The following is a 27,970-nucleotide window of genomic DNA, read 5'->3' as shown; positions in this document are numbered from 1 at the left end:
TGCCACTGGACCTGTAACATTGGCATAACTGATATTGAGACAGCTGCCACTCTGTGGATCCTCTTGTATCTTCTGGATGATAAGTTCAACAGCTTTTCGGTTTTGTTCAGGTTCTCCACTCACAGTGACAACCCTCTCTTGCAGGTTGATCCCATCAGGTTTCTGGGAAAGCTGCACCCAAGCCCCTGACTGCTCCATTATAGCCTTCACAGTAGCACCTCCCTTCCCTATTATCAGACCTGCTGTGCTGTTGGGAACTATAATCTTTACCTGTAATTAAAAAAAATACGTATAAATAATACTTGTTTTGCGCACATACATTATATTACTTTGCTATCCTAGAAAAAGTAAAATAGTAAATTGAATATTAGTTTAAACATAATTTATGAAAGATACAAATATCATAATTTCTAAAGTGACATTTATCACATTTTAATACAATTATCTTGTAAAATTAGAATTTTCAAAGGAAAAGGCAATTTTCAGTTTTAAATTATTGAACAAAAATTTTCCTTGACTCTGAATTTTGCGGAAGTTATAAAAAAGAGGAAATCATAACATTTCATCAATGATAACATTTTTATATGGCTCCAAAATCAAAATGCTGTTGATGATCCTTCACCTACTTAGCTGTAAGAATATCTTTGCTCTAAAACATATAAAAACAAAGAGTGGAGGATTATAAAGCAAAGTTAGTAAAGATAAAAAGTAGGAAAGTTCTTGAGTCCTTTAAAACATTAATTTCATGTTCCTTATCACCTAGTAATTTTTGTGTTGTTCAATACCTTACTTACTTTATGACTAATATTTTCAGAAATGGAGGTCAATATATTTATTAGTAGTAGTATTTTAGTTTTTCAACTAAACTGACACCAACCTACAACTATAAAAATAACAAATATCTCTAAATAATATAAAAATTTTCAATTGCTTTTAGGTAGGTTAGGGGCTATTTGAGAATATTACATGAATGTTCTATCTAAATTTGTAAAATGACTATTTTGATTAGGCAGATCATTCTCTTTTTGGCAGTAATAGCTACATTTTTAAAAACAGAGCTTACAACCATATTGTCAAAGGTTACTGAAAAATTACTGTAGTCACATGAATACTTATGATTCAATGTGACTGTATGCAGTATAGGCATTTTAGCTAATTTGTTCTGAAACATCCAGCTACAAACCCCAGCATATTTTTATTTATTTAATCATAATCAAATACTATTATAAGAGGTATAAAATCAGTATGTTATTTTAAAAACCCTTAATATTAAAATACAGATATTAACATTTAAAGTTATGTTTCGGTAGCACAAAGATACATATGACACTGTTTTATGACTCATCAGGTAGATAAAAAATTGTGAATGTTCTGTCACTGACAAAGCACTGAAGGAACTGCTTTCCTTGTCCCAGACATTTAAAGAGGCTAAAATATTTGTTGAAATTTGAGCAGAAATTTAGTTGAGATCATCTATGAGATATCTCATTAGTTAATTTTTAGCAAGTATTGTCATGTTATCTTTAAAACACAGATTTGGGTAAGGATATTAAAAAAAAAAATAGAGCCATGCATTTTTAGGAAGGTAGCAAGCAGTGAAAGTATAAATTCAAATTCTAGACTGGGTTACCTCATAAATATATTTACATGTATTAAACACACACACACACCACACAACTTTTCTTACCACACATATAATTTATAGTCACAGTAGAATTTTGTTTCATTACTATTTGTCTATATAATCATTTCATTTTTTTTGAAAAAAATCTAAATTTTCTAGAGGCATTTCTTCGGAATGTCAAATATATCCCTCATATTCCCCTAAGTGCATTCAGTTTCAAGAAGTAGACTGAGAAATAATTTTTTTAACACGTTAGTTTTTTAATTTTGTTCACAGACTTTTTGGTAGAAAATTATTTGTCTGAAATGCTGAAATATGTTAAAGTGATATAATTAGAAAGTTAAACCATGATTACATCTTATACCAATTTTAAGATTAGAATCATCCTTACATTTTATCCTTACATTTTGCTATTTTTTCAATATTGTTGAAAACATTTATATACTGACAAATTGAGGTGTTTCAATGTAATTTTTTTATGAAGAAAAATATATTAATCAACCAAGACTTTTGAAAGAGCTGTTCTTAAATTATTTTAAATTTTAATATCACTGCTGTTTTGCTCAATGTAGTGATTGCCTGTATGATTATAATCCATGAAGAGAATAGCACATGAGAGGTTAATTATGGGAACTATCCTATAGACTGTCAATAAAAAGTAATGAAATATATAATTTTAACAACCACTCTAAAATCACCTTAAGCTTGTGTAAGGTATGTGAAGATGATGTTAATTTCTACTACACTGCATACCAGTCTCATACTATATTTATTGCAACTATAACCTTTTCTTTTAACTCTAGGACTAGGTTTATCCTTCCAAAAGAACTTGCAAATATGTGCACAGTACTTATATTACTTACACAAGCACATTACCTTGTCCTTCCTTTTTAAATTTTTCCCTTTAATCATTTTTCTTCTTTTAAATATTCAGAAATTCTGAAATAACATATATTTCAGAAATAGTATGTCAACTTTTCATAAAAGTAAACATCTTCCAAAAAATATGTATCTTTGCAAATTAAAGAATTACACACATCATCTATCTTTGTATTAAAGATGTCCTTATGTAGTAAGCACCTTTTCTGGATTTCAGTTTTAACTATTTGAAATAATCTTATATGAAGTACTGTCAGACATATTTGTATTTGTTGTTTTACCAAATATTGATGTAGCCTCCAAATGTTGTTGGTATAACTGACATTTGTCCACATATAAATAAAGGTGTGTTTTGATTTAATAGAAGACATTAGTGATTGCATATTAATATTTGTAATATGTAGCATTTATCAACTTTAGATAGGAATAATTCTGCTTATAATGAATAATCTTAGAAATCAGAAAATATAAATGTAAGTTATTAAATTCCAAATTTAATAAATATACTTAGTAGCCTAGCAACTGAAAGTTACCCAACTTTTATTTCTGACACAAGGACATGAAAACCTCTTAGAATTACATTTTTCTCTGAAAAGTTAAAAAAAATCCGTATTTGAACATTTAATGTTAATCTAATATGGACACAGAGAGGAAAGAGACCCTCTGAAAACAAGTTGAGACAAAAAGAAAAATTAATTCATTTGTATAATATCTCAGAGAGAGTAGTGTTCTATTTCCACTCTATACATCAGATCAGAGCCAAAAAGCAGTGAGACACAGGTGTGGAAGCTTGGAGACGGTGGGCAACCGAACACTGATTGGGTGGGGGTTGGAGGAAAGGAGTGTGGAGAATTATGTGAGATAATCTATTTGCTTACTTCTTAGATACAGGAATACAGCATTTACCTAAAGGAAAATCTCTGGGACTTCCCTGCTGGCGCAGTGGTTAAAAATCCGCCTGCCAATGCAGCGCACACGGGTTCAAGCCCTGGTCCGGGAAGATTCCACATGCTGCGGAGCAACTAAGCCCGCGCGCCACAACTACTAGAGCCTGCACTCTAGAGGCCGCAAGCCACAACTACTGAAGCCCGTGTGCCTAGAGCCTGTGCTCCGCAACAAAAGAAGCCACTGCAATGAGAAGCCCGTGCACTGCAACGAAGAGTAGCCCCCGCTCGCCGCAACCAGAGAAAGCCTGCGTGCAGCAACAAAGACCCAACGCAGACATAAATAAATAATAATTTTTTTAAAAAAGGAAAATCTGTGTTTGCATCCCCACTGAAATGACAAATAGCAAATTCTAATTTTATCTGTGACTTCATTTTCATTGGTGAAGTCTGTTAACACACTGACTTACATAATATTCTTATTTCTGAAGAACTGAAAGAAAGAAAAACTGGACCTTAAATCGCATACAATTATTTGGTGTAACATGTATCAGCTAAATCAGATATATTCCTGACAGTTACAAATCAGTTTTCCCATCAGAACTATGATCTACAGTTGCTACCATCCACCCAATCTTCTACGAAATGCTTATTGATTGGCCCAGGCCCTGTGTTGGGAGCTAGAAATAAAGGATACATATGGCACTGTTTCTGTCTTTAAGGAACTTCCAGATCAGTTATAGAAAACAGATGTGTCAATGTGTCAGTGCAGTCAAGTCTTAAAAGTGTGGGTACAGAAATATATAAAAGGTACAAAGGAGACAAAGTTTAACTGAAAGAAGAAGGGATAAGAAAATCTTTGAGAGATGGTCATGTTTCATTTTTGTACTATCAGTAGTCTATTCTTTACTGTCAGACATTCCCAATGAGGTTGCTCTGTTATCTCTGTGTTGGAGAGTTCCTGTTCAAACCTAAGTCCATTTTAGTAGTGATGATCTGCTTAAATAATGGTATTATTTTTAAAGAAAAGAATTTTACTTAAATTTTGCTTATTCCTAGACTTATAATTGTTACATCAAAGAAACATGAAGTAAGATTAACAGTATAATTATACTAATTTTACTAGCATCAACTTTTCAGAAAAAAAAGTAATGAAGTGGCTGTTTCTCTATTTGCAACCACAAAAGAACCTCTATGGGAATCCCATGGAAAGAGTTAAAAAACCAAATACGTAGGCTTTAATATTGATACGTTTCTGATTAAAAATAAGCTTTAAGGGCTTCCCTGGTGGCACAGTGGTTGAGAGTCCGCCTGCCGATGCAGGGGATGCGGGTTCGTGCCCCGGTCTGGAGGGATCCCACGTGCCGCGGAGCGGCTGGGCCCGTGAGCCATGGCCGCTGAGCCTGCGCATCCGGAGCCTGTGCTCCGCAACGGGAGAGGCCACAACAGTGAGAGGCCCGCGTACCGAGAAAAAAAAAAAAAAAGCACTAAGAAAAAAAAAAAAAAAGCATTAAGAAAAACACATTTACTCCTTTGCCAAATAAGAACCCCAATTCATTATGGTCTTAAAAAAGAATGACAGTGTCTGTAGGCATCGTATTTCTTCATTATCACGGCAGGAAAATTACTGAACTATTTCATAAAGCGATATTTTAAAATAAATGCAAAACAAGTTCCAGTATAATTTAAGATAGCTCAATTAATAGTATGAACTATTTGATTTAGGGCTGCCATGTTATACACTATATATGTACTGCTTTACATTTTCAAAGCAATTCCTATCAATTGTGGATACCTGCTATTTCATTCACTCACTCAGCTGACGTCGATCTTCCTTACAACAAGAGACTTCAGTTTTCCTTCAGGAAATAACCCTCTCTCATTCTGAGTGCTATGTACTTTAGGTAAGGCTGACCACCTTCCAATGCCTCTAGAAGTGGACACATGACCTAAGAAGCCTGCATATCACACTTTGCACACTCGTAGCAGGTACTGATTTGGGACTGACCACATGACACAGGATGGTCCAATAAGAGTTAGCCTTAACAATCTGTGAAATTGTTGGGATGGAAGTAACTGTGTGTTTAATCTAGCAGAACACAAGCTTGATATTACTAGTGCTATCTTGTCACTATATGGAAAGAGGAAGAAGCTGACTAAAAATAATTTTAAGTTGACTTAGATAAAAGGAGACTTCAGAAATGGAGAGAGAGAAGTTTCTGATACCATTTTGGCATCTGAATCTAACCATGTATAAAGCCAGCACAGAATCAATATAATTCCCCCCCTCTTTTTTTCTTGGTTAAGCCACTTAGAATTGGATTTCATAACCTGTAATCGACAAAACAGTATCCTTGAAAATAAGTTCTTGTTGTATCATGTAGTATTTGCCTATCCAAAAGAAATACGGACAGTTTATTGTATCTCTTGATGCTCTAAAAGTCAAGATGTCATCACTCTGGTAAAGAGACATGAGTGGATTATTTAACGTATCTTTTACTGAGATATACATGATCTAACAGGATAAATCTCTTTCATTTGCCTAATGTATTACACCTTAGGCTACTGAGGCACCATTTATTAGTGGTCATTGGAGATATATATGTCATGTGGGGGGTTCCACACTGAACTTCTGACCAACGTAAACTGAAAAAAGTGTATCTTTCTTTTGATTATAGATTTTAAAATATATAAATAACTGCCTTTCTAAAAAGTACTGCTCTGACAAAGTATGTACGACAGAGCTACATGAAATATCCAAAATGAATGAAAAAGCAGCTCTTCCAACTCTCTACTAGTGTGTTTAATCTTACTTTTGATAACCAAATTCAAGGCAGTACAGTTTTCATAAGCATGTCTTTATATCTATCGTAAAATACCATGCTATGTTCTCTCATATATCCTTACCCCCCACCTACTGCCCAACACAAGGTTTTAAACCTGGAAGCCATCTGTGCCTTCTCTTGCCCCCTAGATCTCTACATCCTGTTATGCACTGTTGATTTTTTTTCCCCTGAAATGCTTCTTGCCAGTCCTACTGTTTTAGCCTATCTAAAGGAATGTGTGGTGTAATAAAAAGAATCTAGAATTGACAGGACATATGGACCTTCACCCTGGCTCTGCTGTGTGACCTTGGTCAATCACTTCAGTTTCATCATCTATAAAATCAGACAACTTGATAAGACTGTGGATGAGTTTTTATTTTAGCATTATTAAAAAACCCTAATCAATAGCCTTCAATGATCTCCTTCCAGCTACCCACTAAATTATCCAGACTCGTTATGTAGACATTCCAAATTCTCCATACCCTGTCCCCAACTTGTCTTCCCAGTTTCATTTTCTATGACTAGTATTCTATGCTGAATCCAAACTTTACCTGCTCGTTCTTAAATATAGTCTATATTAGTTGTTTTTCTAGGTCTTTGCCTTGTTTATTCATTTGTTCCAAATGACTAAAATGTTGCCTATATTTCTAACACTGTTCTTCCCCTTAAACTCATACATTTTTGCTTGCTGAAATCTTATGTCTTCCAGAGCAGCTTGAATGTAATGCAAAATATATGGATTTATGTAAGAACTAAATAATACAGTATTTGAAAGACTCCATCATGGCCATGCAGGAGTGTGTGTGTGTGTGTGTGTGTGTGTGTGTGTAAAATACGACACTGGGTTCTTAAAACAAAAACAACTTTATCATCTCTAAAATCTAAAATTCAAATTATATTGCACCCATACTGAAATTTATAAAAAGACCAATATACAGATGTTTTAATCGTCATAAAATTCCTGAAATCAGTAACACAGATTTGTCGAAAAATCCAATAAGATTATAGTAATTAAATATGTACTATATGCCTTTTTCTTAATTTTTCGTCAATGTATTATGTTTTTCCTATGTAATTTTGTAGCTTCTTACTAATCAAGCTTGTGGCTAGGCTTCTTTAGCCATAAAAAATGTGGTCAGACTGGTTCTAAAAGTCTAGAATATAAACATATTACTGTTTACTTGAATAAGCAATGAACTGGATCAATTAATAAGAGAATGAAATGACAGTGTCTACTGAATCATAATCACAATTCATAACCGGTGCAGTTACCTCCCACACCTTGCCTTGCTTCAAGCAATTGCATTTTTACCTTAAAATAATTGACTTTAAAAGAGTTTTGTGGGGCTTCCCTGGTGGCGCATGGTTGAGAGTCCGCCTGCCAATGCAGGGGACACAGGTTCGTGCCCCAGTCCGGGAAGATCCCACATGCCACGGAGCGGCTAGGCCCATGAGCCATGGCCGCTGAGCCTGCACGTCCGGAGCCTGTGCTCAGCAACGCGGAGAGGCCACAACAGTGAGAGGCCCACATACCGCAAAAAATAAATAAATAAATAAAGTTTTGTGGAGACCATACATCCATTTTATATCTTCTTCCAAAGGGCCATACTTTACTTTCCTCTCTGGCTGTAAGATGGCAGAAAATGACAGTACACCTCTTTTTTGTGTCTCTTTGGAACAAGACAGAAAAATGAATGATAATCACCAAAAAATTTCTAAAGGCAAATAAAGTTTAACTGAACTATTTTTTTTTTACTTAATATATTTTCCACTTTTCCCCTTGAAGCATTATTCCAAGTTTTTTTTTTTGTTTTGGTGACTGTTGTATATTTTTAAAATATACCATATTATATTTCAGAGAGGGATATACTTAGGAATAAGAAAAATAGGACAAATCTATTCTTTATAAGAAGGAAGTGAAAAAAAGCTAGACATAATGATATCAAAAAAGAATACTACTAGAAGTAATTATGAAGAAACCATGAGGGTTGTGAATGATAAACTATTATAGAGCAGCTCATTATTTACAAATGAAAATAATTTGGGGTATTGTTTTCTTAATGCTCACTAAACGAGCTTTTACTAAATTGAGGTTAAATTTCTGAAGTCCCATTTGCCACTACCATCCATGTGTCAAATTATCAAAAAGCTCTTTGAAACTATTATTATTATTTTTAAACACTCTCTTTTTGGCTCATCTCTTTCAGGGCATGTATACTAAGATATATGTTCAGAGTTCTTAATTCTGATTAGTGAAAAAATATATTTGAACTATTTGGGTTTTTTATATGAAAACTAATATATATATATATATATATATATATATATATATATATATATATATTTTTTTTTTGCAGTACGCAGGCCTCACTGTTGTGGCCTCTCCTGTTGTGGAGCACAGGCTCCGGATGCACAGGCTCAGCAGCCATGGCTCACGGGCCCAGCCGCTCCGCGGCATGAGGGATCTTCCAGAACCGGTACACGAACCCGTGTCCCCTGCATCGGCAGACGGACTCTCAACCACTGCGCCACCAGGGAAGCCCAAAACTAATATTTTCAACTTAATATTTTAAAGGTTGCAACAATCAATTTAAGTGAAATTGATTGAAATCAATTGAAAAAGTGAAAAACAGCCATGCACATGAAAGTAGGGGCTGTGTTTACTGAAGTAGATGATGGAAAGGTGTGAAAGAAAAGGATAGAGGGAATCAGGAATTCTATTTTGGATATATCAAGTTTGAAATGCCTATCAGTCACCCAAATAAAGATATCAAGTAGGTGATTGGCTATGAGTTTGAGAGTTAACATAGAGATAGTATTTAAAGCCAGAGAAATGAATAAGGTAATCCAGTGGAAGGTAAAAATGAACAAACAATTCATTAAATAGTGGACAGCAAAGAATTGTGCAGGATAAGAAAATATTAACTTCTAAAATAATCAAAGATATTCAAAGCAGAGCAGCAAAATTAATCACCAAAAGAAAAAAAAAAAGGCAAACCAAATGAAAATGAGGGGATGGCTTAACTACTAATCTCTTTCTTTTAATCTCTTTTCTGTGGCAGTATATATCAGCTTTTGGAAATCACCTTATAGAACACATTAAGTTATAAAATGAGCATAATCTTTAACTTAGTTTCTCTCCTTCTGTGATCCATCTGGGAAAAAAAATCCAAAACATGGAAAATGTCATATACACAGAACAGTGTAAAGACACTATATAAATCTATAAAATAATGTGGAAAATATCTATGCAAAATTTTAAAAATACATAGATGTATACATAGAATTTGAATTAAACAGTGTAAAATTATATGCAGATAAAACTGAAATAAAGAAAATAATAGAGGCTGGGCTTCAGATGAGCTTTTTTTCTTACCATATAAATCTTGTATTAAATTTTTAAAAATTAGTATAACAAAAGGAAATAGAAAAATTATCCCCAAATTAGGATGCTGAATAAACAAATGCCACAAAAGCAGAATAAACAATTCATTTAAAATAAATTTAGTATATTTCTGGTATTCATTGAACAATTATTTACTGAGTTCCAGGTACTGTTCCAGATGTTGGAAATACAGAGTTAAATAAAAAGGTTAAGATCTTGCTTTCATGAAGCTTCCAGACATGTGGTACAATAAATACTAATAAACATTTAAATGTGTACATAAAATGATTTGATAAATGACAGAAAAGCAGATTTATAAAATACTTTAAAATTTTAAAACAAGAAAATTTAAAATCATAGTTTTAAGTAAGAATCATGTAATTATGCTAAATGCCTGTTTAGGAAAACCAAAAAGTTAATCTAATCTAGGAATATAAAACTATTTAAAAGTCTGAGTTTGGTACATGGGTTGATTTAATATTCTATAATGTAAGCAAACTAATTTGATAAGGTATTATTGGAAGTAAATTTCTCACCTATGTTTAAAACTGATCTCTATTTAAACTTATGTAACTAGGTAACTATTAAGAAAACTCACAATTTGGATTATTTTGCTTTTACAAATTTTTGATTAAGCCATTTTACCATTAAAATTAAGTATTATTATTAATTAGTTAATGATAGATTGATGTACCATATTTTAGCATGATTTAAAATATTATTGATATCAAATTACAGTTGTTTGTATTTTATATTTACTAATCAAGCTAATTCAACATTTCTTATATTTTAATTTCACCACGAATTTTTCTGAAGGCAATATTTGTTTTTTAAAAAATAATAGGTGCCTACATTTCAGTGTCTTATTAGTAAAGGGAAGTTGACAATTTACTATCACAAATGACTGTCATTAAGAAATGAAAATGTCCTGAATTTTTCTTATTACATTAATACTTGTAATGTGCAAATACATACTGACTGATATATAAAAAGCTACAGAAAAATGTCTGCAATTTAACAAAATGTATTATTAGTCATAAAACTAAATTCTTTTCCTACATATGGATTGAAGTAATTCACTTCTAATACTTAATGAATCACAAATAAAAATACATTACTTTTATAGCCATTATTTGGCTAAAGTTAATGAAACAGATCACTTCCTTTCTCAAATATATTTTTAAAGAGGACTGTATCACCTAATGGAAGGAAAAAAACAATAGCTAAACCAAAGACCAATAAAATAAATTATAAGGTACTAGGTTCAGAAGAAAAGGTGAAAAAGATCAACTGGTATATTCCCAAATCAAAGATTAAAAAATTAGAAAAAACGAGAAACAATTTTTATTCCACAGTGATCAGGTATCAAACTCCTCAATCTGGCAAAACTATGAGAATATGAAAAAATATGATCAGAGAGAATATGCAAAGATTTTCCTATTTCTAAGCTTTTTAAAAATAAAATTAAAATATTGAAAATAAACTTAATAACTACCTGATTTCCCTGTTTTATGTATTTTCCATTTTATATGGTTCTATTTGAAAGAAAAATTCTGTTGAAGGGTATATATACACACACAGAGCAAGACTAGTGCACATTCTGGAGTAATGAGGCACTAAGTGCTTTAGTTATCTAAAGGCACATATAACGTTCTGTCTTGAGCACACACTGTGTGCAAGAACTACCAGAGCTATGACCGCAGGGAGAATACTGATGAAACAAACAACCACCTTTACCTACTAGGTAGTCCAGAAAGACAAAGAATATTGTGTATCTGCCCACTTACCAGCCAACACTAGACAAGGCACTCTGCATTTTTATCAGTGACTGAGCCATATATGGGATGTAAAATAAGGAACATTTCATATTTCATTAACTCTTTTCCCCTGAAATTTACCATTTTTTCAATCTGAAAACTTGAAAAGCCCTAGGCTTTCCATAAATACAAATATGTCTTCATATGAAATCAAACCTTTAGAAGGGACTTTGGAAGGTCATATAACATGTTGTTTACTAAATGATGTGCTATAATTCTAACCTGAAAATATTAATGGTGTGCTGCTTTCAGCAGTAATTCTTAACTTGTCCTCAGGAAGATCCTCTGATGCCTATCACTGGGTGTGAAGGACAAACCACCTACATACAGCACAGCATACTAACAAAATTAGAAGTTTGCAGTGGAATGGGTATGGTTAGGAAGTGCTCATTTAGCTCTCCGCCATAAATTTTGGCAAGAATATTGCTAAATAATCTTTAAAAACAGTAATATAATCAGCATATATAAAGATTTCCAAGGTTAGAGAACCTCTAACTGTATTTGGTAACAGTCAAAAGACCACTACTGCTATCTGAAAAGACAATCATCCTTTGTATAATATTTCTTCATAGATTTAAATTGTATTAATTAGTAACCTTTACTGTTTTCAGTGGTAATACTAACACTTTCCCTTCCACTTGTGCACAAATCAAATCAAATATTTGTTCTTTAATTTAATGTTAATCAAATAATATTCAAAGTGTGTTATTTCATTAAAAAGTCAAAGTAAAGTTGTGAAGAGACGGTGTTATGTAAAACACAATTATATAATTATCATATTTTTAATAAACTACTGTGCATTTTTCATATGGTAAATGGTGATTCCCAAATAACAAGAGGCTTCAGGAAACATTTTTCCAACTCTTCAAATATAGATGACTAATCTCATCCTAAATCTATTAAATAAGAATCTACATAGGTAATTTTGATGAGGTTAGAATTGAGAACCTTTGATATATTAATTAACAAAGAATAAAGAAAAATATTACAAATATTACATAATCATTTAATTTGGCATAACTTTAACTTCTGAAACAACTGCCAGTTCCTTTGCCACTTAGTGTCTCCTCTAATCCTAAAGCCTCTCTTGTGATCCTTCTTGAAACTCCTCAAAAAGCATCCCACAATTAGGAAAGGAAGGAGTCAAGTAGTCCAAACAGATATCTAATATCAAAGACAGTCCAGGGTTTCCCTGGTGGTGCAGTGGTTGAGAGTCCGCCTGCCGATGCAGGGGACACGGGTTCGTGCCCCGGTCCGGGGGGATCCCGCATGCGGCGGAGCAGCTGGGCCCGTGAGCCATGGCCGCTGAGCCTGTGTGTCCGGAGCCTGTGCTCCAGAGGCCACAACAGTGAGAGGACCGCATACCACAAAAAAAAAAAAAAAAAAAAAGTCCAATCTTTCTCAATCTTTTGGAAAGTTACCACTTTATATTCCTTAAAACATTACATAATATCGCAACTGGAGCCATTATTTTTTTCCATCTTGTTTTACAGTCCCTTAGTTAACACTTTAAAAACAAAGTAGAAATATAAAAAGTTAATAATGTTCATATTCCTTGTCATCACCCTGATGATACATGAACACAAGATATTTTTGACTTAAAAATAAGGCCATATGTTTCTTAGCAACTTAATTTTCTTTAGTTAATATATTACAAACACTATTCTAGACCAATTTATATGGCTCTAAGTCATTATTTTTAATAGTTTCACCACATAATATTCTACAATACCACATTTATTCAGCCACTCTCCTGTTAAAGCAGGTGGTTTTCCAACTTTTGCCACTGTAAATAATACTGCAATATACATCTTTGTCTATATTTCTATGTATTGGTACATTAAATTTTACTGGGTAGATTCTCAAAAGCTGTAATATTATAGCATCGCTTATATCAACAGTGTATGAGAATGATTATTTCCTATATTCTTGACAGCACTTTTAATTTATCAACACATGCACACACACAAAGGCACACACACAGAGATAAATTTTTGTGTTCTTGATATATGTATATTATATACACACACATAAAATTTTGTCTATCTGGTAAAAAAAAATATAATCTTGTGATGTTGATTCAAATTTTCCTGATGGCTGGTAAGGTTAAACATGCTTTTATATGTTTATTGGGCATTTCCATTTCCTCTTCTGTAAACTGCCTTTTCATAATCTTGACCTATTTTTTTCTCCTGGGCTTTTATTTTTTAATATCAATCTAAGGTTTCTCTGTATAGTAATTAATTCACTGTCATATGTGTTCAACATATTTTTCCAACGGTACTGTCTGTCACCTTTTGCTTATTAATGGTGTATTCTACTATACCAAAATATAAAATATTTATATATTTGAATGTTTTAACCTATTCCTTTATGTTTTAGATTTCCTTCTTGCTTAAGAAAGTCATCCTCAACTTGATTTCACACACCATAATTTCATCAAATAGTCTTACAGTTTCAATCTTGAATGCATTGAGATTTATTTTTATATATTGTACAAGGTAAAGGTCAAATTTATTTTCTTTCAGGTGGATAGTCAAGTAGGCCAGCACCATTTATTAAATAAAACATCCTTTTCTAAAATAAATAAAATGATACAACTATTACTCTGGACCAGGCAGTGTTCTAAATGTTTCTCATGTACTGATTCATTTAAGAATCATGACAACTCTATGAAGGATGCACTGTTATTATTCATTTTACAAACAGAAAACACATGGTGAAGTTAAGGATGTTTCCTCAAATCAGAAAATTAGGAAGTGGCAAAGAAGCTAGGAACTATGGCCTAAGAGTACAATTCTCTTAATCCCTTAATTACAATACCTTCCTTAATGAATGATAGAATACAGTTAAGTTCCCATATGTACTTGGATCTATTGATATTTCTGAAATTTTTTATGTTTCATTGACCAATTATAGTTGTTTGTGTTAGTACCACATGGCTTTTATTATTATTGCAAAATTTCACTTGAAGAAGGGATTTTCAAAAATAAAAAATGAGTTTTAAAACATATAGACCATAAGCCTATTCTTCCAACTAATACTAGTCACTCAACAAATACTGAGAACCTATAATGATCCTGGTTAGTCCTTCTTAATACATCAGAGAATAAAACAAAGACCACTGTCCTCATGTAACTTATTTTCTAGGAAAGTGAGACTGACAATACACAATAAATATGATAATAAGCAAAGTATGTAGTATTCCATGAGGCAATGGAAAAAAATACAGCAAGATAAAGGGAATCAGAAGTACTTGGGAGAATGGGGAGGCCAGGTTGCAATATCAAATAGGGTGGCCAGGTATATCCTTCTCAATAGGGTATTGAGACGTGAATTTTGAACAAAGACTTGATGACTATGAAGGTGTTAGCCAAGTAGATCTCTGAGATAAGAGAGTTTTGTGTAGAGAGAGGCAAGCACATGCCTAATGTCTGCAAGGAAACGCAAGCAGGTGAATTTGCCTGGGGCAGAGTGAGGAAGGAGGCAAGTGGTAGGAAATGAAGTGAAAATGGTAATGTGGCAATGTCCAGATCTTGTAAGTTAATGGATGTCATTTTGTGGATATTGGCTTTTGCTGAGTTCAATGGAAAACTATCACAGGTGTGATTTTTAAGAACTGACATATTTTAGAAGCCATAGTCTGCTCAGTGGAGAACAGATTTGGGGGAGCAAAGGTAGAAAGTCAGAGAAACCTATACAGAGGCCTTTGTAGTAATTCAGGCTTGGACTAGGGTAGCAGTAGATGTAATGAGAAGTGGTCAAACATTTTATATATTTTTTAATGGTAGAGTCAACATTATTTCTTATAGGAACTGGATTTGGGGTATTAAAGAAAAGAGATGAGGATGAATCCAAGATTTCTGATCTGAGAAAGTGGATGTATGGAATTGCTTCAACTGAGATGGTAAAGGCGGAGCAGGTCTGGAGTAGTTTTAGGACTTCTGAATTAAAGATGTCCATTAGATATGGATGTGGAAATGCTGAGTGGGAAACTGGATACAGTCTGTAGTTTCTCTCTGAGATCTAGATGAGAGAGAAATGTCAACCCAAGTTATGTGGGATCTTATACAATTTTAGAGGACATCTTTGTCCTCTACATTCAAAATTATAAAGATAAAACTAGGTAGAGGGCCTTGTGATAAGCCTGTGCAGGTTAGGAATCTTAAGGCTTAACTTTCATTAGTTGATAGTAAACCTGCCTCTCATTGGAAACATAAATTTTGCATATGTCAGAATATAAAAGCCAAGGTATTATATGAGGAGAAAGAAAACTATATACCCAGAAAGAGTTTCAAGTATTAAGACCTGGATCACTCCAACATTAAGAGGGATGATGGGAAGAACTAGCAAAGGATTTTGAGATGAAGCACAAGGTATGATACAGGAGGAAAATCAAGGTTGTGTAATAATATCTCAGAAGCCAAGTAATGAAAGTATACCAAGAATGTGAAAGTGACAAATTATAACAAATACTGTTGATAGGCCAAATAACATGTAGATTGAGAACAGACAACTGGAATTAGCTATGGGATCATCACTGATGTCCTATGCAACACAGTTTTGGTAGAATGGAGGTAAAAACCTGATAGGAGTGAATTTAAGAAAAGATGGGAAGTCAGAAACTGGAAAACAGAGAGTAAATAACTTTTGTGAGTTTTGTTACAAAGGAGTATAAGAAAGAGGGCATTAGCTGGTGAGGGAAGTGAGATTAAAAGAAGGTTTGTCTTTTAAGATGGGAGAAAAAAAACAGATGTATGTATGCTGATGGGAATGATCCTATAGAGATCAGAAACTTGAAAGATAAAGGAAAGAGAAAGTAGAATTGTTGAAGAGATGACCTTGAGTAAAGAAAAAATAATAAGGTTTAATGTGCAACTGAAATTACTGGTTTTAGATAGGAGCAGGGAAAGTTTATGGTAATAGATGAGAGGTAGAATATGTGGGTATAAATGAAGTTGTGATTTTGTACAATTTTTCTTTTTATTGCTTCCATTTTTCTCAGTGAAGTAGGAAGTAAGATCATCAGCCAGGAGTGAGGATGGAGCAAGAGATATTGGGGTGCTGTAGCAGGTACAGTTCTTAGATGGCCCCATGATCTCTGCTCCCTTGGTGTTAAGCCTTGTATAGTTCCCTCCACTTAAGTGTGAGTAGAAATTGTGACCTGATTTCTAATCAACAGAATATGGCAAAGGGATGGAACGTCACTATTCTGATTAAGTTACACTGTATGGCAAAGGAAGTGAGAAGTCACTCCTGTGTTTAAGTTCAATCAGACTTCATCTTGCTAACAAACAACAGAGAGAGAGAGATTTTCCTGTTGGCTTTGAAAGAAGCAAACCGTCAAACTGTGAAATGCCTGTAGAGAGGGTCACACAGCAGCCTCTAGAACTTGGGGAGCCTCTAGATTCTGAGAGCTTCCTCTCGCCAACAGCCAATGAGAAGTTGGGGTCCTCAGTCACACAGCTGCAAAAAACTGGATGCTGCCCTCAACCTACATGAACTTAAAATCGGACTGGTCTCCAGTGAAGCCTCTAGATGAGAATACACCCCAGCCAGTACTTTGATTGCTGACCTGTGACTGAGCAGAGGACTCAGTTAACAGTGCCTTTGACTCTTGACTCATAAAAACTATGAGATAATAAAGGTGTGCAGTTTAAGCCAGTAAGTTTGTGGTAATCTTTTATACAGCAACAGAAAACTCATTAAAGGAAAGGAGAAAGGAGACGAGAATTTATGAAACAGTCCTCTAAAGAGTAAAAAAGTGACTGGGCTTATGATTACCTGACAGAATTAAGGGTCCATTTGAGATCTGTGTTCATGAAATCAAAGTGGGACCAGTGAGTTCTATTTGTGTTTTTCTGTAACTATATCAAAAGTGCTATATATGAGTATGAGTTATTTTCATTTGTTTTGTATATTTTGATATATAATTTCAAATTTATTAGTACATAAATAAATATCTATAAAGCACATATTTCTGAAACTATTCTTTTTATTCTTTTTACTTTTCCTGAAATTTAAGAAGAATGGCAGGAGGGCTAACAATCAGGAATCTAAAATTAAGAATTTAATTATTGGCACCATTGACTGATTAACAAAACCACTTTGTTGAATCTTAAAGTGATTGAAAAACGTAGCATCGACACCTCAGAACTGAGCAAATCCAACTGATTGTTTTTTATCTTAAGTTTATAAACACACTGATAAGACTCTATTTGTATCTTTATATTTGCTTCTTAAAGTTCCACATGTAAAAAGTGTCAAACCTACACTTTGCAATATGCAATGCATGCAAAAAAAAGTGTAAGTTGTAAAAGTATTAGCCCTAACTTTTCTTTCTTAATAGGAAAATAATAGCAATTTGATTTATAAGTTAGACAACAAGTAACTCAGTACTCTCACAAGGGAAGAAAATAACTATAGAGCATCTTAAGCTATCCTAAAAAGCATACAGACACTTTGTATAGAAATATTTTAGAGTTGAAAAAGCAGCAATATTAGTATCACAGAATCTTTTTTTAAAAAATAAAACTCAAACAGTTTAAGCTGTTTTATGCTATATCATTTACCATCTTAAAGAATAATCTTTCTTTTTCATTATCACTTGAAAGAAATTTCAGAAAAAATTAAATAAACATAACCTAACATTTATATGGTGAGTAATACACTCTAGAATAGCACTGTTCTAAGAATAGTTAATGAATTTATTATCTGAATTTCACAGAAGGGGAAACTGAGGCCCAATTTACTCAGCAAGTGGCAGAACAGGATTTGATCATAGAAAATTAGGCTCAAGTCTTGACTTTTAACCACCATTCTATAAAGTTTCTCATATGACAGTCCTTCAGTTTTCCAGGGGAAATTATTATAGATGCATAACACTGTAGTTATAGTCTGTCAGTCTGATCTGTGAAAACAGTCTGACCTGTGGAAACATGAGGGTAGGAAAGTAAAATCCAGTATGTACTGAAACATTATAGTCATTTTTAAAAAGAACAAAAAAGATTTTTAAACGTTGAAACTGCAGATAAAACTTAATCTTTAATGTATTTTCTGTGCATTTTATTGTTGGGTTTTCTAAATGTTAATAGTCCCTTAGTTCCTTTTATTATATTAGTTTGTAATACAAACTATTCTAAAGAAAACTCAATCATAACTCATTTAGCTATTATAGATGAAATAACACAAGTATTTGTCTAGATTGCTTTATATTGGTTTATGAAAATTCACATGGAAAACGTTTGCAGCTACTTTTAACAGCAGAAGATAACAGATTAGCTATAACACATAAACACTAATTTTAACACAAAACTGGAGACATATCTGCTAAATTGCTGGGTAAGAATAAAGTAAACTTATACCAGAAATGAAAGTTATATTCTTATAGGTTTAAGAGTCTATTTTAAGTATGGAGAGTTTAAGACGATCACATTAAAACCCATTTTTCTATCTTGGTTACTCTTACAGATCTAAGTCAATTTAGTGAAGCTGAATTAATTAGAACTATCCACAAGAAACAACTGTGAGCTATCTAAAGACTGAATAAACAGCAAAAACCAAATTATCTTCTGTCCTACAACATTAATAGAATCTATTGGGAAATACCCATAGAGAATGAAATAATTACAAACTACTAATAGCATAAAGATGAAAGATAACTACAATTCCTTCAATGAATTTAAGGATTTTGTTTTGTTCTTTTATATCTTGCCTCAAGTTATCCAGGAGATATTATACTTCTTTGTAGAAGAACAGAAGAAATCAAAGTATAAATAAAACACATCTAACAAACATAACTAGAACAGTGAACAGAGTATAAAACCACAAATGACTTAATATTTCAAATTAGAAAAATATAATTAGAAAAATATCCAGAGGTGGATGTAGTAACATATCTAGAGGGTAAAAATATTATATTGTTAGTAAACTTCAACAAGTGACCTTTTAAAGAAATTTTATAAAAATTCATGTTCACATAAAATACAAATCTAACTTCAAAGACAAAATGATTGAGATGGCTTTTCTCTCTAGACCCAGAATTTTTTACTTTTTACGTTGAGAAAAATCATTTGTTTTTATTACTGTTGTACTCATTTGTCTTGTTTTTATTTGGAAGAGAATGAAGTACAAGAGAAACATTAAAAACATAAAGTCAGCTGTTTTCACAATAGTTTTCTATATCATATAATTAAAGCTCATATAGGAGATAAAGTATGAGTGAAAATATATATACACTTTTCAACTTCATGCATCAATAATACAAGCTTGGTTCTCACTTTATGTAGTACCATTACCTTCAAAGAGAAATGCTGGGTTTCATCACTAGAAATGTGTACTTCTTTAACCAATTTATTGGGGTTAAAATGTGAGCATTATAAAGTATTTTTGTTTGAAGGGAATACTACTGCATAGAATAAAAATCAAGCTCCTACTATAGAATAACATTCTAAATATTAATTTTGCTTTCAGTTACTTAAAATTTTTTCCTGAGGTTGCAAATGTATTAGAATCGATAAAAGAGCAAAATAATTCTGATAGCCTTATATTAGATCATATTCAAAAGCCACATTTAATATATTTAGCAAATATAGTTCAAAGTTAATAATTTATTAGTCAACTGTATTAAAAATATATTAAAAACATAAACTCTTGTTTAATATTTAAATAATCCCATAAGGCCTTGTATTAGTAAAAAAGTGGAAATATTAAGGAAAATAACATTTCTCACCTAAATGAAGTTCAACTCAGACAAAATGAAAATGTGTTTAATCATTTTAATAAATATATTTTTCAACATTTGTCATGTTAAAGTACAGTAAGGCTCTGAATTACATAGAATTTTTTAGTGATTTCCTTAAACGTGCCAAAAATAACTACATTTTTGAAGAATGTCCTACAAATATTCAGTACCAAAACAATCAAGTCAAACTAAGATATATTTCTAATTGCAAAATTTGCCACTCCAGCAAAGAAAATGCTATTATTAAATTCAAAGAAAGTACCATTTCCTGAGTTGTTAAACAGCATTAAAATTATCACAAATACCAATTTCCAGTTACTTTTAGATTGCTAGGAATGCTTTTCATCAAAAGTTTAAAATTGTTACACAGTAAGGCATATCTGAAATAAAAAAAAAAGAAAAATGCATTCACATTTAAAGATATACCTTTGCTCAGTAAGTCATATTTATACATTTATTTTTTACATATATGATATTCTTAACTTATATACCAAGAATCCTAGGGAGAAATAATAAGGGAGATTATAAACACCAACTCAATAAATAACCCTCAAAGCTCATAAAGTCATAACTTTAGGGGGAAAATCCAAAATTCTAGTAGTCTACCATCTGAATATATTTTTGTTATCTAAAGCTAAAAAATGCATATAAATTTTCAGGAATAATTGATATTTCTTTCTCAAGTTATTTGGAATCTGTTCATGGTGCACATATGTGAATGAACGAATACATCCTTAACCCACCAGTATCTTTTTCTCCAGTGTGCAGGCAATCACCCGTGAAAAGTATGGTGTAGATGACAGGATGATACTGTACCTGATTAGCTCTGGAGGTGGTCATGGGATCAGATGGAGAGGACTTGGTGGTAGTTGGGGAAGATGGCAATGTCTGGGAATAAAGCAGTTCAGGAGCAAATCAACCTTTATAAGCCTTAAACTGATTATTTAAATAAAACAAAATAAAATAAAATGTAATATAACGAGAACAAAATCCTATGAACAAATTTTTCTCCTATTCATTCAAATTTAATGGAATTTAAGATCAATTAAGTAACTAATGCATGTAAATATGCATGCATAAGCATGTAAAAATAAATTCATGACTTGAAATCATGATGGTGACTGATAAAAATTCACATGAGTATTAAAGGTATCCTGACCATATTCATGAATAGTAGTCTCTTTTCTTTCCCTCTTGTTTTCTTGGGGGAAAAGAGATCTCAAACAAAAATTCAAGAAATTTAATGAGTAAAACGGAAAGTCATTTTCCTATCAATGAATACAGTCGGGGGTTGAAAGAAGTGGTGAAATGAAGTTTACTTTTGCATAAAAGTATCCACCTACTTAATATGTTGAACATCACCAACAAGTTGATTCCACATGAATTTAGGGTTCCATACTTAAAAGCAATTAAATTTGCAGTTCTGAGTTCTTAATATCACATTATCTTCTAAAACATTAATTTTTAATAAATTTAGAGCCCGTCTGAAAATGTAAACATTAACCTCATATTAATAAACAAGTAACTAATAGCATTTTAACAAATTGCCATAATATTTTTATCATTTGTGCTAAACACTAAAAATTTATATAGATAAGGGGAATAATATAGCGTCATCAGCCTGTGTTGATAATAGGTACAAAAATATTAGGAATCAAATTATTGTTCATTTCATTTCTAAACACATATACAAACTATATATAAAATATGCCATATGAGACCATAATATACTTAAGATATTTTAAAAACTTCTCATGTCTAATAGAGTAACCTTAATGTGTGTGTAAGATGTTAAAATTTTGTCTTTTTAAAAAGGTATATTTTCACTCAGCAAATAGCATCGCTTAAGTAGCATCCTCAATAGATAATATTTCTTAATACATGAAATGGGGTAGTTTTATAGTACAGACAAAATTCTATATGGACATTATGTTTTATATTAATATGTATCCATCAAAATTACTCAGACATGAGCAAAAGCATAACTTTAAAGGTTCAGCAGTGTCAGGAAAAGCAGATGAAATTACTTAATACAGTCATATTTATGCATTTAATATTTCAAAAGTCCTAATTAGGATAGAATAAAGCATTTAAGAGTAAAAGAAAGGATAAAAAATTCACAGGCTCCTGCTTAACTCACTGTTCTCAAGTAACAAAGTAAGACTGATTCTAATATCAGATCACGTTCTAAACAGTCCACTCCTCTAGGGATTCTTGATTCTTAAGTTAAAACCTAAGATACTTTGAGGAAAACTAGACTTAATGTTGAGTCATACCAAGATTTTTGGTAAATCATACTTTAAAAGGGGAGAGGAGCTACATTCAGAAGTAAAACCTCACAAAAGAAGAAAAAAACCCTTCGAATCCTGTTTTCTGTTTTTGCTATTTGTAATAAGTTCATTTTATAAAGTCATTTCTCCAGAGAGACTTTCATTTCCAGTCATTAATAATTACCCTAATATTTTATTTTCCATGCAATACTATGCAGAGACATACACTACTGAATTCATGCTACTCTTGTACTATGAACTGAAGAGTAAAGGTTTTATTTTCCCACCTCTGGTTACAGTTGTTACTGTACAGATTTCCTGGGAGTAGTTAACATATATTTAAGAATATCTTCTTTACTAATCTCAGAGTGATTATGAGATTGCTGACTAAATAGATGTGAAATAAATCTAGAGGCCATCTATCCCAATATAGGTTAGAAGCCAAGTTCATTAACCTACAGAAACATGAGGTATGTGTGCTGGGCTCTTCTATTTGCATCAGGATAAAATCAACTTGAAGTATCACAGGTGTTCATTATGACATCCATCTTGCCCTAGATGTGAATTCTCTTGAAATATTGCAAAGAAATATGTGGAAAAGTAGTATTATCAAGTGACTCAGAATTTGTGGTCACTAAGATTAATATTATCTTCTGTCAATTTATTTGGTATCTTTCTTTTTACTTGGCATATATGTGAAGTATTGGGCATGTATTAATAATTGATACAATTCATATTCATCGACATTGTCCTTAATAATTCTGATGCTGTTTCTTTCTCACAGAAATAAAAACAATAATTTTAAACTTCTGGAACAATATTAATATGTTTAAAATCATTAAAGGTTTGGTTATTAAATATCATATTCTGATAAGAAGTTAAGAGTTTGTTTTAAATAAAACAGGTGAAAATTAAATAAGTTTGGGCTTTAAGGGATAAGATTGTCAGAGTCTTTTGACACAGTCAATTGCATCTAAATATATTTTCTTGTTTATATTCCTAAAATAATAAACATGTAATCAAGTAAACATGTGATGAGTTTTCTGTTGATAGTTATCTATTAATCATATAGATACCCTTAAACACAAAAAGTCTCCTTCCTTTACAAATTTAACCTATAGCAATAGAGAATCCAGCAAGTTTGCATTTCAGGTGATTTTTTAAATGCTAGTGGTAAAAACTGTTCTCATAAATAGATATGTGTAAATATATTAAAGTAGTGCCTTTAGTTTAAAAGGTTCTATTAATTAGATTAAAAACAGCTTTGATAGTTGTTCTCAACCACACATATAGAACAGAAAAATTTGTAAGAAATACTTCGATGTACAATGTTTATTTCCCTAATATTTTATAAACATGTTTATTCCTATTTACTATGCAGACTAAAAGTTTAAGCGGTTTCAAGTTAAAAAAATTATGTAGTAAAACTTCTGATATATATCTGGAAGATGTAACTAACTGAATATCCATATAGCAACAATACATTAAAATATCTTATAAATAACACTTATAAAGGATATATACTGCTAAAAACATTTTTTTATATTTATCAATTAGTGATTATGAAGGGCACAGGTATTTTTTAGCACAATTTTATCTTTCAAATGGAAAAGTTTAATATTTTTATTTATATGACACAAATGTCTATTTAAGAATTCTGCTTTAAACATTGAAGGCTGAATTACTTATTGCAGAAAAATTTGAAGTAGTTTATAATTTTAAAATAGTGGATCTTTTGGAATATGAAACAGTTTTTGAAAATTCAAGATTTAATAATAGTCATTTAATTAAATGTAGATTTCACTAGGCTCTTGGGAATAAGAACTAAAAAGTGATTACAAATTATGAAATGCATTCTTGTTAACAAGTGACAGTTTTACTGGACCAGAGAATATTACTATAAATAAACTCCATAATAAATAAGCTTACCTCAAGCAAATCTACAATAATAGACTGTCAAGGTCTATTATATGTATACTGAAAACAGCAATGAACAGCAAACTTCAATTTTAATTTGAAAGGTACTACTAGCTGAGTAACATTACTTGAGTAATCACCTTCCCAATCCTTTGTTTTCAGTTCTGTTAAATAAATCTGCATATTACTCTATAAAAAATAATAGATCAGCTATTTAAATATGTAATTGTTATCTGTGGTTTTAAATCCTGACAAGTATCCAGCATTCTCCCAATGTCTGAACTATCTGGAACCACTTAGCCCTAATATAAACTCATGTTGTCTAATTCCAAAAGGTCTTTTACAATCGATTCCTATTCCATAGCTTATATTCCTCCTAATTACTATTCTACACCTTTATCCTTCTCTTCAACCATTCAATCCATGTATTTTATCTTCCTTTCAATTGATAGTTTTTATTACTTGAAAGAAATCATGATTTTCCAGAATGAGCTTCCTTATCTACTACAATTGGCCTCATTTCAACCTGTTCAGTTTTCCAAACCACTATCTTCTCATTCTTTTCAATGTAGACAAAATTGTGATCTCCCGCTCAAACTTCCTACTCTTCAGGGGCTAGGACCTTAACACCCTAAACTATTATCTTTCCACCATTCCTGAGTCATTTTGTTCCCTTAATGATCTCATCTGTATTTGGCATCTCCAATTTCTCTACCTTTCCAAGCTCCTTTTTATTCTTTAACATTAGCCATTCACTCTTTAGTAGCAGGGGTTATGTGAGTCTTTCTGATCTAACTTGTATTTTTCTCCTTTTATATCCACAATTTCAAGTCAGCAGTTCCCACACTTCACACTTTTTTTTTTTTTTTTTTTTACCTAACCAGCCTCTTTACCTTTAGGAAATATTATTAACAAATAACAACTTTTTTCTCAATATAGACTTGAAACTAACTTTTCGAATCTCCAATGATTTCCTATTAAAAAAAGTTATTCTCTAATTTTTCTTTGGGTATTTGATCCTTTTTAGCATCTTTCCTTATAATGTACTTTCCTCATTTTCTCCCTTTTATCTTTATGGTTAATAAGGAGCACTTACTAGGAACCAGATATAGATCCACTCAATTAATACTCACAATATCCTTACATAACAGATTACTATTACTTTTCCCATGTTATAGGTAAAGAAGTTGAGGTATACAGGAGTAAAACAGCTTGCCCAAATGTACACAACTGGTAAATTAAAGAGGCAGGATTTGAAACCTGGCAATCCTATTCCAGATCCTATACCTAACCACTATACTATAATGCTTCTGACTTTTTTTTTTTTAAAAGTAACTGCTTCTTTATCTCTTTTTTTCTCTCCTACAACGAAGGTGTAAGTGAAATTATCACCTTTACTGCAATTAAGGATCTATATTTTCAGTTTTAAATTCTCACCTATGCTTCTATCAAAGACTACTTCAAGGAAAAAACATACTATGCACAACTTATTCAACTTGCCTGAAACAAACATACAAAAATATTATCTCACATAGATGCCTGACTAAAATTCACTAGTTGCTTCCTAGAATTCAACATTTTGCTAGGCTCAAAACCACATACAGTCATTTTTAAATTTTCCTCATCATTTTAGAGCTGGAATCAAACCAGTCTCAAAGCCTCACAGATTTCACTTTGAAACATCTTTTAACTTCAAGCTTTGTCTCAACTTTCACCACCAGAGGAGATTGTGTTCATCATCTTATTCTTAAAATATTCCCTGGTTTCCTAACTTCACCCTGATATAAGACTTTCTATTTCAAACGAGGTCCTCTTCTTGGAGATGCTTATTCAAGACTCTGAAAAATTCCAGAAGAGAGAAATCTATTGGATTTTGTTTAATCAGCATTACTCAAACTTAGAAGCTATACAGCTCAGTGTTAAGATCAATTACCAGTTACATTTCCTTGGGTAAGTTACTCAAATTCATCTAAGCATCAGTTTCTATAAGTATAACATAGACTCCATACCTGCCACAGAAGAATTTTGGAAGGATGAATGAAAGGTGATAATAAATATAAAGTGCATAGCACAATGGCTAGCACAGAAACAGAATAAGCACCATATACATCACTGTTACTGGTATTACTGATCCTTCATTCTTGACCACAAAAATGTTTTTCCTGGCAAAGATTAACATCCCCTGCATTTGTGAGTATTACATAAAAGAAGTTTTAAAAAATATTATTTTATAAACCTTCAAATCTAAAGATCTGCATAGTAGATTACTCAGTAATTGTCATAATTCTCTTCCTCTCCTACCAATAGGTGTTCCTACAAGCACTGTAAGAATCTGTGTGGAGTTTTAGCACAGAAGAGAACAAAGGGCAGAGGTGCCTCTTTTTTATTTTTTTCCATAACCTTCCAGAGAAATTAAAAGGGCTCTTTTGGAAAATATTAAGAAGAATCTGTAGTCTACAGGATACCCTTTGGCCAGACATCCAAGACTCTCCATTATCTGGTCCCACATGGCTTATCTAACATTAATTTCCTCTAAACTACAACACAGATATTCCACTTCTGTCAAGATAATCTCTTTACTATTTAACAATTATGATGTCTTTCTCCTCAAATCCATATTGTTTCATCTGCCTAAAATAAGCTTTTTTCTTTTTTCTCTTCTAATCAGGCAATTCCCGTAAAATCTTCAAGGTCCAGTTCAAGTCTTCACCTATTTTACAAGACCAAATGTCACTCTAGCCTACATTTCTTTCACACTCCTCCAAACTTTTATACTACATTGTTTATATTGTAGTTTTGGTATATAAATACTGTTTTATATTTTTATTATTTATTTTAAGTATTTAGGATCTCATAAACTAGCTTGACAGAGCAAGGGTTACATTTTAATATATTTTACAATTTACTAAGAAGGCATTTAATAAATTTATTATTGAATGAATGAATAATAAACAAATTATGTGCTAATTTTGCCAATTTTTCATGATGAAAGTAGAATTCTTTGAGCTAAGTGAGATTTTTGGTATCTTAATTTAATTTTTACATACAAAATAAGTATTTAAATGCCTAACCACTTCTTTCTTGATGTAGATTTTCTTAAAAGTGCATTTGAGCCAAAGAGAAAAAAATGCTGAAAAACTGTAATAGACAAAGGAAGTTTACAAATGCCAGCTATCTTACTGATTTGTCGTTTCTACCATGTTTTGGGGTTCATTATATTGACTCATTAGGTATAAACAACCATACTTAGAGGGGGATTTGAGGGACTTACAGCAACAGGAAATGTTTCAATAATCCCATGAGGAAATAAAAAGTACAAAATTCCAAACATAAAAGGTGGAAATTAAAATATGTACACCAAAAAATCTGGGCTAAGACGTGCCCCAGGAATGAGTTCAGAGCTTCTAGGCAAACAAAGTCTAAATTATTTGAAGATCACTGAAGGTCTCTGCTATTTTCATTTCCTGAAAATAAGAAATATAATGTTCCATGTTGCAATTAATATGTTTAATTTTGGCTTACTGGCTCTTGCTGCATATCTGTTTCTTAGTATATTGACTTGTGAAATGAGCACAATGGTGTTATACACCTCATGATAATCTTCTGATATTAAGGCTATAGAACAG

The 27,970-nt window shown here is 32.1% G+C and overlaps 1 protein-coding gene across 5 annotated transcripts in view; it reads right to left on the bottom strand.

The window, feature by feature from the left end:
- The window catches only part of NOVA1 (NOVA alternative splicing regulator 1), a 142,636-nt gene that overhangs the window by 5,553 nt on the left and 109,113 nt on the right, over positions 1-27,970 (bottom strand). For 3 of the 5 annotated variants that reach the window (XM_059056861.2, XM_067028636.1, XM_067028638.1), the window contains 2 exons: positions 20,974-21,045; positions 1-270 (listed from right to left, as the gene is read on the bottom strand). The exon at positions 1-270 is cut by the window's left edge. In XM_059056861.2, the coding sequence (XP_058912844.1) occupies positions 1-270; positions 20,974-21,045 (342 nt within the window). The remainder of the gene's footprint in view (positions 271-20,973; positions 21,046-27,970) is intronic. The other 2 variants (XM_067028635.1, XM_067028637.1) reach the window with 1 other exon arrangement.

The sequence above is a fragment of the Kogia breviceps genome, chromosome 3 (assembly GCF_026419965.1).
Source record: "Kogia breviceps isolate mKogBre1 chromosome 3, mKogBre1 haplotype 1, whole genome shotgun sequence".
In the NCBI taxonomy this organism is placed as follows: Eukaryota; Metazoa; Chordata; class Mammalia; order Artiodactyla; family Physeteridae; genus Kogia; species Kogia breviceps.
This window is presented reverse-complemented; position numbering and strand designations above follow the sequence as displayed.